The sequence below is a fragment of the Stegodyphus dumicola genome, chromosome 1, assembly GCF_044657685.1.
Source record: "Stegodyphus dumicola isolate Sdum_Otavi_A_Nest chromosome 1, ASM4465768v1".
Taxonomy (NCBI): domain Eukaryota; kingdom Metazoa; phylum Arthropoda; class Arachnida; order Araneae; family Eresidae; genus Stegodyphus; species Stegodyphus dumicola.
The window spans coordinates 234,696,032-234,710,369 of record NC_140768.1 but is presented as its reverse complement, the minus strand read 5'-3'; the positions used below and the strand labels follow the sequence as shown (position 1 = coordinate 234,710,369).

General features: G+C 33.6%; 1 protein-coding gene across 2 annotated transcripts in view; it reads left to right on the top strand.

Annotated features, from left to right (window-relative positions):
- LOC118205782 (protein arginine N-methyltransferase 6-like) overlaps positions 1-14,338 on the top strand; it is a 69,053-nt gene that overhangs the window by 54,028 nt on the left and 687 nt on the right. For both annotated transcript variants that reach the window (XM_085826457.1, XM_085826450.1), the window contains 4 exons: positions 859-932; positions 1,845-1,927; positions 10,604-10,713; positions 13,574-13,683. In XM_085826457.1, coding sequence (XP_085682583.1) covers positions 859-932; positions 1,845-1,927; positions 10,604-10,713; positions 13,574-13,683 — 377 coding nt within the window. The remainder of the gene's footprint in view (positions 1-858; positions 933-1,844; positions 1,928-10,603; positions 10,714-13,573; positions 13,684-14,338) is intronic.

Below are 14,338 nucleotides of genomic sequence, written 5' to 3'. Positions count from 1 at the left end.
GCCTTTTTTTTTTTTCCTGAGAATGTAATCTTTCTGCTCTTGCAGCTCTAATCTGCATAATGTCTGAGAATAAGATTTTAATCAAATAATATGCAAGATGGTATAAATCGTGGTAAAGCATCCAGTTTTTATTTTAGTCTGTCATTGCTTAATACATCAGTGAGCAAAATAGTTTCACAGTGTATTTGCACATTCGTGATTTACAAATTTGTATTACATATGGTATGTAATACAAATTTGGAAATATATAATAATACAAATTTGGATTATTTCAAATTTGTATTACATCAGGCAGTATCATCACAAAAGTCAATGATACTGCCTTATGGTGTCAGGCAGTATCATTGACTTTTGTGAACTAAAGCTTGCTTCAAATGAATTGTAACTCAAACAATTGATGTGCAATTCATTGTTAATTCATCCTAACAATAAAATCAATGGATGCAGTGAAACTGTCAAAACTTTTGAAACTTATCACAGAAAGGAAAAAAAATAATGTTAATAATATTCTTTCATCATAATGTTTGGAAATTAGAGAATCTTTCTGTTTTCAATCATTTTGTTAAGTCTAATATTGAACTAAAGTCATAGATAAAATATATAAGCCAAAATGCACCAACTTGCATCAAAGATACATAATATGGCTTCAGTGGAAAAGTGCTTTTATTTTTTGTGTATCTTTATACATATATCTTTTTAATTAAAGGATTATCATATTTTAAAATGTCATTACATTTTTCATGTGAATTTTCTGTGTATTTATTTTTTCTTTTAATACCAAACAACGGAGGGAAAATAATATGTGTTGTTTATTAAGGATTCACAATATTTATCATGATGAAACATTTTTGTTTTTAGGGTGGGCATTTGTTTCCTGAAGAAGTTCGTATTTATATAGCTCCTATATCTGATTATCAGGAATATGAATATAGGTGAGACTAATTAGTGAGTAATTAAGGATTTAATTATAATGTATTTGAATTTCTGATGTAATATTTAACATACAGTTTTTCTCCCTGTAATGAGCTCATGTTCTGTGATTTTTAAAATAGATTTTTTTCCTTCTCTTTCTGTTATTTTTTGTCAACTAATGTATGGTACTTATGTTTTTACATGTATATGGTACTTATGTTTTTACATGTGTAAAATGCAGTTCCATAAAATTTATAAGTGTATTTATTAACTAGGTGGGAAAAATACCCATACTGTAATATTTTTACTATGTGTGTTTGTTTTTGGGCAGTAAAATACGCTGGCAGCATAACATCATTATTATCAGCCAGCTTTCCCCAGCAAGTCTTTTACAAAAGTATTCCTTTTCTCTGATCAGATTAATCAGCCACACTGGACAGTGGGATAATTTGGGCCTAAAAAATGATTGATTGCATGAGTGTTTTCTTAGTTATATAAAATATGTGTAAGGCAATTTTGTTAGAAAGTCGTACATTGATTTTTTTCATGCCCCATGCTTTGCAAAAAAGAATTATATTTACTTTCTTATCTTGGGCTGTTGAAAAATCGTCAGTTTTAAGTAATAATGAACTACTTGTGTTGATATTCAACTTACTTATCCTTCTCTCCTCCTCAAACTTCGATTCTTCGTTTTTAAATTTTTAACTTAAATAATTTTTACGTGAATTGTCTTGATGTCTTATTGGGCATAGAATAAAGCTGATATCTTTTTAAAGACATCATAGTTATTTGTTAAATTTTTGCTATTGTAAATATTTTATTTTGAATTTTTTTAAATAAAATAATTTTATGGTTTTCTCAATATAAAAGATAATTTAAATGGAATAAAATTATACCATCGATACATCATTATTTATGCAAATTTCTTGCAGTGTAGAATTTTGGCATAAAGTGGAAGATGCTTACAAAGTAGATATGAGTGCTCTTGCAAAAACTGCTGCTGAACAAATGCAAGGTTAGTTATTTTGAATTTCTATATTCAATCAAAATTATTAGAATGTATGGTACTTATGTTGCCAGTCACCAGATGTGTTCCAAGGTATCAAATATGATAGCCAGTTTATATTGCATTTTGAATAACTGGGCAATGTGTAATGTGCACTATGTTAACATAAGCATCCCGAATTTGTCCAATTTTCAGCTATTTTTTCAGGCAGAAACATCAGAAACTTGAATAAATTCAGCATTGTTCACAGTTGTAGCATTGTGTGCATTAAACATTATATATACTAAAGCAATTTATATATATATAAAAGGAAAATGAACATAATGATTTTAGTAAGTTCAGCTAGTGGAATTTCATGTGTCATGCTGGCAATTAGCAATAATAAAAATGAAAAACTGCTGTTATTGGTTTTAAATGATTTCAGGGTTGCCACGCTACCTGAAAAACCAGAAAAAGTCAGGGAATTCAAAAATTGACCCAAAAAACAAAGGGGAATTTAAATATTTTAGTTAAAATCTAGAAAAGTTGGGGAATTTCATACAGTGATCCCCCAAAAAGTGAATTTTGTGCCAAGTTGGAAGTGATAACTTTCTTGGTGGATTATGTATGTATCCTGTGAGCATCATTCGGACAGCTGGGGTAGAGCCAATTTTTGCAGCTCCAATCAAATTGTCTTTTAGAAAGGCAAAGCAGGTTTCTAGCAACTTTTGGTTTCCAGTAACCTCAAGAATCGAGAGACTGGCATTTGTAGTGCATTTTGAACTAAAGAAAATACCTTCCCGTTTACAAAATTAGCTTAATCCTAGTATACATTACACATGATATTTGGAAACATGATGACGAGGAGGAGTAACCTGGTCATTTTGGTGTTTGCGACAGTTTTCAAAATCATGCCAAGGCCACAGCATATACTATGATTTTACAACAAAATCTTTTAAACCTTTTTTTCTTTCTTTTTAATGAATGCCTTATTTGTCATTTTGCTGTAAAATAAAAAATAGTAATCAGTCATCTACACTAACCATTTAATATAATTATACTCTTCAAAATATCGTTGATTATTGTAATTCAAATTTTAATTAATTAACTTTATTTTAATATTAATTCTACCATTTAATGTGGAAGAAGCCACATTAAATGGTATTAAATGTGTTGCATCAGGTTCTTCTATTTACAATAAAATTAATGTAAAATTCCTTACCTGCTGCATCTTCAGTGTTCACGACGCCAGGCTTCTAATAATCACGTTTTCAGTAAGAGTTTCTATTACTGCTAACAAGCCATCTTGTCTTTTAATTATTTATTCAAAGAAAACGCTAATATACACTATTTACAAGGTAGGTGATAATTATTTTAAGACAGTACATTTTTAATTCTGAGTCTTTACGCTCCTCAGAGCGGTTCCAATCTCGACTGGTTCTCGAAACTTAATTACAGCAAAAGTAAAGGAAGAGACGCCCGCCACCTAGTGGCAAGAATGTGACATCCTCCCACCTTTTGATTTTACCTCGATAAGATGGGAAAATCAAAACAAAATTTATCAATAATCAAACAAAATTCAAGTACAACTTTCACAAATATGAAAAGTAACTAATGCTCTAAAATTAATACTTACAAAGAAGGATTACACATCTAAACATTTTCTGCATTACATTCATACCATATCCAGATAACATGTTCCAATTGACTACTGTTAGGACAATTAAATTTCTAAAATACTGAAATGAAACAAAAATTAGTATAGCAATTTAAAAATATGTAACAGGTTTTACAGTTTTACGTCCATATCTAGTTTGATAGTTCATATCACTGTCACACTTATCGGCAGAGTTTTTTCTGTTCATGGTGAAGTCACTAAACAAGTTAGGTCTATCAAGTTCGAGAGGATAAATACGTTTCACAGGTCTTAGGAGTTCACCCGTTGCAGTTTTCACTTTGACAACACGTACTTCGTTGTCTTTCCCAGGATATAGTTCTACAACACGACCTATTGGCCAATCTATTCTCTTCTTGTTGTCGCTGCCGACAAACACCAAGTCATTTTTGTTGATAGTCCGAGTAGATCGTTTAGATGGTTTTTGCACTAGGATAGCTAAATATTCATCACGAAATCTTTTGCTAAAATGTTCTCTTAAGTTCTGCAAGAACTTGTATCTTTTTGTCAGATTAATGGTATCCAGGTAATCTAAGTCAGGCACTCCGACGTCGTGCACATCTTGTAGAAACATTGAAGGAGTTAGTGCCGTAAGATCATTTGGATCTTCTGAAAGGTACGTAAGGGGTCTTGAGTTGATTACTGATTCGATATCACAAAGTATAGTCAACATTTCCTCGTAAGAGACACAGGACTTGCCGAGAACATTTCTCAATATCTTCTTCACTGTTTGCACCAACTCTCCCACCAACCGCCCCACCATGAAGCAGTTGGGGGATTAAACTTCCACTGTATTCTCATACTAGTTGAACGACATTCTATTTCTTTCCAATCTATCGATCTTAAAAGATTTTCAGTTCCAACGAAATTAGTGCTATTGTCACTGTAAATAATACTTGGACGACCTCTTCTGGCAATAAATCTCCTTAATCCCAAGATGAACGCATTTGTTGATAAACTTTCTATCAGTTCAAGATGTATCGCGCGATAGACCGCGCAAGTAAAGAGCAAGATCCATGCCTTTTTTCCTTTTCGTAAATAAAGAGGACCGGCTACGTCGACTCCGGTCACTTCAAACACCAGAGCATCTCTAACTCGATCTTCAGGAAGAGGTGCTGGAACAGTCTCTATATTCTTTGCGCTATATCTTCTACAGCAAACACACTTCATAAGAACTTTACGTACTGTTTTTCTTCCTCTCAGGACCCAGAATTTCTGTCGAATATTGGCTAGTACGAATTGCACACCAACGTGGGATAGTCGCAAATGGTAATCTAAAATTAACCTATGAACTAAGTCATGATTTGAGGGCAATACAATTGGACAGAGAAAATTTTCTTCTTCCTCTCTTCTAGTAATCTTGGTCTTTAACCGAATAAGGCCATCTGAGTCAAGAAAGGTACAAAGGTTGCTAACTTTAAGTTCTTTGCCAAATGCTTCTATTTGTATTATCTTGCATATTTTCTTTTCTACAGTTTCTATTTCAGGGACCGTGAGTTCTCCTGATTGTTTAGAATCTGGTCTTCTGCAGTTGTTGATAAATCTGCATATCCAAGCAGTTATTCTTAACATTTTATGGTAAGATGAATATTTCTCAAAAAAATGTTCTACCCTTTGCGTATTTAGTGCAGAAATCACTGATTTCCTTTTTTCTGAATTTACTATTTCCATATCCGGTATTTCCCTTTGTCTAGGCCATTCTTCCTGATTTTTCTTCAGCCAGTCGGGGCCCTCCCACCATCTAACTACTAAAAGTTGTTTAGCGGTGCAACCTCTTGATGGGAGGTCAGCTGGATTTTTTGTTCCAGCAATATGTTTCCACGTTTTTGGATCCGTCAGTTTCCTAATCTCCCTGACTCTGTTTTCCACAAAGACAGCCTAAACAATCTCTTCCCTTTGAATCCATGTCAAAACTGTTGTAGAATCCGTCCAAAAATGCGTTTCCATATTTTGCCATTGCAAACCATTTAAAACAGAAGAGCATAGTCTGGCACCTATCGTGGCAGCTATCAATTCCAGACGAGGGATCGTAATAGATTTTACGGGAGCTACTCTAGACTTCGATGCCAACAGATGAACTTCAACTCCAGAATTCGTCACAGTTCTCAAGAAAACTGCAGCAGCATACGCATTACTACTGGCATCACAGAATGTGTGAATGCTGCAGAACTTCCTATTGTCCTTGCTGGAATGTATCCAACGTAGGAGGGATATTTCTTTTAAGAGAAAAAGGCTTTTATACCAATTAACAAAATTTTGTTTTGTACTCTCGTCAACTTCAGTATCCCAAGAAATTCCTGTTTTCCATAGGTTCTGCAACAATATTTTAGGATACAAGAGAACAGGACTCTCAATACCAATAGGATCAAATATTTTGTGTGTTACAGCGAGAATTGTTCTCTTCGTTATTATACCCATTTCAAAATCTTCTAGCCAATTCAGATTCAAAGTTAAATTATCTTTCTGAGAGTTCCATAACAGACCCAATATGGGTGAAATAGTTTCATGTTTCAAGTTATCTCCGTTATGTAACCAACCTCGAAGATTAAACTTTCCTTCATACATTATTTCTCGAGATTTTTCGATGAACTGGATCATCTCGGATTTTTTGTCAAAACTGGCAACAACGTTATCTACGTAGAAGCTACGCAAGAGTTTAGCTATCATCTCCGTATCATATGAAGAATTTTTCATGTATTTTTGTAGATGGAATTCTATAACAGCTGCCAAAAGGAAAGGACTACTCTTAACCCCAAATACTACCCTAGTATGACGAAATATTTTCGTTTTCCTTTCTTCCACATCATTCCACCAGAAAAACCGAAGCCAGTCTCTATCTTGAGGCCTTACACTGATCTGTAAGAAAGCCTTTTCAGTGTCTGCTATAGCAGCAAACTTGCCTTCCCGAAATCTCAATAAAAGAGATGGAATTAGTTCTATCAAATTTGGTCCACACTCCAAACACTGATTTAGAGAAGGAGACGATTGTTTCCTCGCAGACGCATCAAACACCGGTCGAATTGGTGTTGAGCTATTTTCTTTGATCACCGGTCTATGCGGTAAATAATGTCCATAGTCAACCGCAATATTTTCTTTAACTTCTTCGATCACTCCTAAGTTACACCAGTCATTAAAAATTGCATTGTATGGAGAAAATAAATTTTGAGATAAAAGTTTCTGGGTGGTAGATTGTAGACGTTTTAACGCTAAATCCTTGTGGGTGGAGAGGGGTACATGATTCTCCGCCCACGGAAGTGCGACTTCATAACGCCCTTCTTCGTTTAGAGATACAGAATTTTCGAAATGCAATTTTGCTTGCAAATCCCTTTCCTCTCTAGCCTTTTTTGTAACTGGATCTGTTATTCCGATAACATCAAGCCTCCACAGTTCTGACAGCGTGGCATCAGAAATATGTAAAGATAACGAAAGCGTGGAAAAGGAATTTTCTATTTCACAATTGTCAGTGTTCGCTTTCCCCATGACTGTCCACCCAAGTCTTGTACTTACAGCAACTAATCTTCCCCAAGGAGGAACTTCGATTTTACCTGTAAATAAATTTGCAGCAACATCTGCCCCTAACAACAAATGAATCTCTTGGGGGTTCTCCTGAAATAATCTGCAATTTTCAAAAACATCACTGACGTAAATTCCTCTTCTTCTAAGTTCCCTAATCCAGTGTATATTTTTGATTTTAGGGACCGAAGAACATATTTTTCTTTCATCCAATACATTGATTTCGCAATTATACCGTTTATCTACGCTACCCAATTTTATTCTATAACGTTTATGTTTTTCCGAAACTTCTATGCCACCGAAAAGTCCGTGGGTTACACTTTGTTCACCTAAGCTTCTTAATTGTAACCTTTCTGCTGCATACCTGCTTATGTATGAGTTTTGACTTCCGGTGTCAATTATCGCTCGAACAAATTGGTTATTCCCTCTTCCATATATGCGAACAATTAAAGTTTACAAATATACTTCTGAACATCCTGCTTGATTTGAAAGTACTTTATTTTCTATCTGTTCGTCTTTTTTAATTTCCGAAACCTCGACAGAAGGATTTTGTTTATTACACATAATAGTTGCATGTTGTTTTTTACAAATAGAACAAGTTATTTTTGTTCTGCAGTTTTGAGCCAAATGGTGTAATTTTAGGCATTTATAGCAAGCACATTTTCTTTTTAAAATGTCCCTTTTTTCTTGTAATGATAAGCCGGAAACGAAACTACAGTCATAAGTCTTGTGAAATTGATTACAGAAGACGCAGTTCATATTTTCCTCTCTGCATTCGGATTTTGTAAACAAATCTGTAGCGGTCGGAATCTTTGGTTTATTATGTCTATTTGAGAGACCATATGCGCTTTTCGTTGCAGGGGGGGAAGAAGACTGTCGCCGATCGGATACTTTTTGCTGTTGCGAAACCGTTGACCTCGTGCGTTCACGGGATGAAAGTTCTGCGTGTAAAAATGACATTAAATCTTTTATGTTATAATCGGTGCCAACATTTTGTGTTCTATGAAATTCAAGCGTTAATTCTGAAGGCAATAACTTCAAAATCATCGGACACAGCAAAGCGCTGTAAGATTTCGATACAACATCTAACGCTTCGAGACATCTAATCTGCGTTTGTACTTTATCATACAAGTTACGAAATGTTTTTATGTCATTCGCATTTTTTAATGATTCAATATTCAGCAAATTATTCATGTGCGCATTAATAAGAATGTCTCTCCTTCCAAAACGGTCGTGTAAGATTTGAATTGCTGAATCATAATGTTTCGGCGATAACGGAAGTCCTTGAACGCAACTAGCAGCTGTTCCTCCTAAATATGCTTTCAGGTAATTAAATTTGTCTACTTTGTTCAATGATTCGTTATTATGTATTGAGGACTCAAAACTATTCCAAAAAGTAAGCCATTGACTACTGTTCCCATAAAATACGGGAATCGAAAGTTTTGGTAATTTAACATTAGGTGTGTCTTTTATATTTTGCTGAGTGTTCGGTGCATTTGAGTCATGATTAAGTTCCTTAATCCGTTTCTTAAGCCTGAATTTCCATAACGTTATCTTCTCGCGATATTGTTCTGTAATTTCGAATTCATCTACACTCAGAATTGGTTCAACTTCCACATCGGCATTAGATAGCGTTTCGGTTTTAGCATTAAGCTGTTCTAACAATTCTTCGAGCTCATTAATACTACCTTCAGATTTATTTAATTCACTTTCGATTTTCTTAAATAGTTTTGTAACGGCAGTTCTTAAGATACTTCTTTTCTTTTTTAATTTATCTACTTCAGCCATTATCTTTCTTAAATTCAAACATTTACACAAAAAATATACGTCTCATGAAAAACAAATATTTAACTCTTACTTAGAAAACAAAATTATTCTTTTGCTGAATACTTCAAGAACAAGTATTAAAATCTTCAATTTTAATATTCAGCTTTTGAATTCACTTTATTAGAACTTTTCAAAAAACCTGGCGTCCCTGTTCGGGCGCCATAGAAATGTTGCATCAGGTTCTTCTATTTACAATAAAATTAATGTAAAATTCCTTACCTGCTGCATCTTCAGTGTTCACGACGCCAGGCTTCTAATAATCACGTTTTCAGTAAGAGTTTCTATTACTGCTAACAAGCCATCTTGTCTTTTAATTATTTATTCAAAGAAAACGCTAATATACACTATTTACAAGGTAGGTGATAATTATTTTAAGACAGTACATTTTTAATTCTGAGTCTTTACGCTCCTCAGAGCGGTTCCAATCTCGACTGGTTCTCGAAACTTAATTACAGCAAAAGTAAAGGAAGAGACGCCCGCCACCTAGTGGCAAGAATGTGACAAAATGGAAGCCACATTAATGGAAAGCCACTTCTACCATCTAAATTTATTTATTATTAGTTAATAATACTTTCAAATTTCAGGCAATTTTCTCTGGCATAATCCTGAAACTATTTCTAGCACTATGATGACATACTGTCACGAAATTTAATGGACATATTTTTGCTGATGTTACGCTGTTAAATAAATATAAAATACCTGAATTTATTTTGAAATATCATTAAATAGATTTCTTTTGTTTAGCTACAAAATATCTGCAAAAAAAGAAATTTTTTAATCCAGATTGGGCAGATTTTAATCTCAATATATATGTTTGTGTGTTTAAGTCGTATGTAATTGGCAAATTTTTGTGTTTTCAGGTGGTACCATAATTAATTCACCTCTCAGAACAGCCAGTATGCACTATGCATATAGACTGGAATTTTCTTTAAAAACATTTGGAAAATCTGGAAAAGTCAGTGAATTTCATTCTCCTGTTTGAATGGCAAACCTGTTTTTTTTTTTTTTTTTTTTTTTTTTTTTTTTTTTTTTTTTGAATTGATAGCAGACATATTAAGTTTGAAAGTAAAATTGGTACTTCCTGATTATCCACATCTCCACTGAAAATTGTGAGAAAGTACTCACAAGCCAAAGCAGAATGTCACCAAAATAGCTATGTGACGACCCAGTATGAGCATAATACATCTGTTTTGGCTGGTGTGCAATGTCAATACTGAGTTTGAATAATTATTTGATGTTTTTTAAATAAAAAACAGACTGCTGTGTACATGAGCAGAACAACAACCCAAAAAACGATTCCTCAAAAAGTTAAGTTTTTTATTACCAGAATTTCTTGCTTTTTCAATTTTATTGATTAGTTATTGTATGGAATTCCGGGTAACACTGCTTGTTCAAAAATGCCCTCTGTCTTTTTTTTTTTTAGCTTAATGTTTTGTTGATGTTGCCACCATCTAGTTGGATTTTGTGCCAAAATTTATGTTTTGTGCTAAGTGGTTCTTCATTAAGAGAAAAATTCTGAATTTATTAATTACTATTGTTATTATCAATTTAGAGCAGGAATAAAGTTTAAAATGTGTTTCATTTGTTAATTTGATTCATCAGATTATATGTTCTACAGTTTATAATATTTATTTTTCAATTAATTTTTTTAAAGTAGTATTGTTAATGTATTACTCATTTGTTTTAATTAGCATCTGTACATGTTATGTCAATTGATCCTGCATATGTTCAGTCCCATGCCAGTTGTGTTACTACCATGGAGCTTGCCACTGTTGGACAATGTGTATCTGAATGTGCACAGGTAAATAATTAGTGTTTATTTTACTGTAACGTAATTGCACTGATTAATGACTAGGCTTTATTAATAGGTAATAGAAAGCATTTCTATTTTTAAACCAGTGGTGTGAATATATAGTTTTAGAATTGTTTAAATTGCTAAAAATGAGTCTAAAAATGACATGGGTTAAAAATCTTGTGTGTCTCATATGTTACTTATGTTATGTTACTCTGCTTACGTATGTGAAGAACTACATGAAAAAATGCGAGACCTCGGTTTGCGAACCTAATTCTTCCAGAAAGCTGTGTCACCCGAATTGTTCGTAAGATGAAAACAGTTTTCCCTAAAGGAATTAATGTGAAATGGTCATTATTTAACACAGATGATTGCCTATTTAAGCATTGAAACAATACTTTGTGCACAAATTCATAAGCTAAAACTGATTGCAATTGATGAGTCTATTAAAAAAAGAAAGATGAGCACAGTTATTAAACAGATAAATGGAAATTTAATTTTATTGTACTGTTACAAAGGAAAGTGTACAAAGAAGATGTTATTAGTGGAAAATAATATAAGGAATATGTTATTTGAATGCCAAATTTCTTTCTGTTAAAGCATCACGTAACTCTTAAGTACAGATCTTTTTTCATCTTTTCTTTGTCACTGCTTGACTCTGCTTGAGACTCATTTGGCCTCATGTTTTATTCAAACTTTGTTCAATATGATTTTTTGTTGCCTGCATCTTAAAGTTTTTCTAAAAGTGAGACAGATTGATGTCATTACATGAAAACTTTGCTCTTATTTTTATTTGTGCAGATTTCATCGATCGTGGTGCTACAATCATTTTTCTTTCTTCCCTTGCTTCTAAAGTCATTTCTTCCATAATTACCTTTTTTTTCTGCTTTGAAAGTTGTAATTCTTGCTTGTTGAGCTCATTTTTATGGTTCTCTAGTTGGCATCTCCACATCTTCACCGCTTACTTCCTAGCCCATGATTTTTGTGTAGAGTTTCAGTATCATAGATAACAAAAAAGACCTGAATGTCAAAATGCTGAAAGTCTCTGAACTACCTAACAGAGAAGGAGATGTACCATTCAAAAGTCATTTTATCTATGCTTGATTATCAATAAAGCTGATAGTGCAGAGATATCTTAAATATACGTTGTGATATCAAACTGAAAATGAGTGTCCTTTCTCGTAGCCAGATAGGTTGTGCAGTGTGACGGCATTCTGGACTGAAGGCAACTAAGGAGTCCCTGTGGCAGCCGATCCCATGCTTGCAGCAAGACAGTTTTCAACTCTGGGGTGGTTCTTAGAGGGGAAGGCAAAATGAAATTGCCTTCCAAAGAGTGCCCAGACATGCTATATAGGGTTAAAGTCAGGAGATCTGGCTGGGAAATACATGCGAGAAATATTCTCACTTTCCGGATAATCATTGACCAGCTGAGCTCTGTATGGATGAGTGTTGTCATCCATTAACAGGAATCCAGGACCAATTGCACTCCTGAAAATTTGAACATAGGGCTCAGAGATCTCCTGTCTATACTTCATAACAGTCAGAGAGCCTTTCTCAACCACATGCGGGGGTGTCCGGACGTTTAAAATGATGCCCACCCAAACCATTTCACCTCGTCCACCGTAATGATCCTTTTCCCCGATGAGAAAGGTATAATATCATGTTCCAAGCACCTTTCAGATACAGGTTGGAGCATTGATGCCCAGGGTGAATCTCAACTCCTCTGTAAGAAGTTCAATGCTCCACTGAAGTCTGGTCCAAAGTGTATTGCCAGTGCCTCACTAAATACGCTGTCTTATGTGCTACATTGAGCAATATGCAAACAGTGGGTCTTCTGATATACAGCTGTATCTCATGAAACCTTCAGGCAACTATAGACCATGAAATTCAGGTTCCAGTGGCAGTATACAACTTGCATAAGAGCTGTGAAGATGTAGCAGTCCTGTGTCACTATGCTGAAAGTGCTAAATAATGATCCTCATTCTTCATTGTGGATGTTGTTCGACCTTGTCCAGGTATTCTTGATGTAGATCCAGGATCTTGAAACTTGTTTCTACAAATTACAGATGACACTATGGCATTACATTGAGCTGTGTCACTACCTGCACTTGTGATTGTCGTGCGTCCAATCTGTCGACAATTCTCCAACTCATTCTGCCATCTATACGTCCATGGCTACTTGTTTTACCTGATACTTAATAAAGTTTAATGTATTGTTGCGAGCAACACGATGAATGTTATGAAGGAGTAAAAGCACACAAATCATTGAAAACCCCTCTTGTGTTTATTACCCTCTACAACCATAGCTCCTCAGACATGTGAATGTATGCTTATTTATTCAACTCTGAATATTTGCTTAATTCTTTGGCAGCATTATTAGTACTTTTTATTCAAAATGTATTGTAAAAATAGACATAATATGCAAATTCTTAATTTTATGCACAGGTCTACTTTTTAAATCAAGTTTTGTATATATTTCAATTTAACAACTTCAGTATCTTTAAAAATGTTCTGTTGTTACTTTATGCTTAAAATACATAATGAACATCGCATAATCTGCTTTTTAAATGCTGAATTTTTAGTATTAATAGCTGTGGCCGTAGAAGTTTGAAAACAGGTTGTTAAAGGTATCAGAACCTAGTGTGCTTATGCAATCTTTCAAATAATAATAATTGCAGTAATCTTTCAAATGTTAAAAAATGTTTCAATTTTTCAAAATGTTTCAATAGCGGATTTAAAGCTAAGAGTACATTGCATTTGTAATGTAAAGCTGCAGTAGAAGGTGTTGTAAAATACCTTGTTGAATTTTCAGAAGCATAAATTTTTATTACTTTAATTTTTTATCATTTTATTAATATTTATATTTTAGGGTTCCTTTAAATGTAGTTGTTTTGGGCATTCAATGATTCATGGTTTTGTTATTTGGTTTACGGTACATTTTCCGAACAACGTGGTATTGTCTACTTCTCCGTATGAAAAGTAAGTACTATTTATGAGTTTTTTTCCCATAAATATGCAGTTAATATGCTTTATAAGGCAACTATGTCTAACTCCTTTGCTGTTGAGCTTTCCAAATTAAAAATTTCTTGAATATTTATGTAATTGAAAAACATTTTATCGTAGGTTAAATATTAAAAGTGTGTTTTATGAGAAGTGCATTATGTAACTTTTTTTTGCCAAACATTTCGAAAAATGATTAGGGCTTTGCTTATATAATTCATTGGAATATTTACAAAGTTACAAGATCCTGGCATTTAAAAAAAAATTGTGATGGGCATGATTTGGGATTTTATTTGAAAACAGATAATGGCAATACATGAAAAATTGTGACCATATCCATTTGAAAAGAAGTATTGTTCGAGAGCTCCAGCATTAACATTTATAACTGCTATATCATAACTTATATCTTTTGGTTATCTAACTAAATAATAAAATATCTGTTCCCCAAATTTCTGTCAAAATAAATTGTACAAGTTTAGCAGAGTTTCTGTCAACTTCCATAATTGACTGAAGAGTATGCAAGTGGCTTACTTTCTTTCTTTTTTTAAGTGGAGGATATTTTCTTTCCTTAGTGTAACATTCTTGATAGCCAAGCTTACAGGTGCAAGGCATTTATCTTATTGCAATATAAACT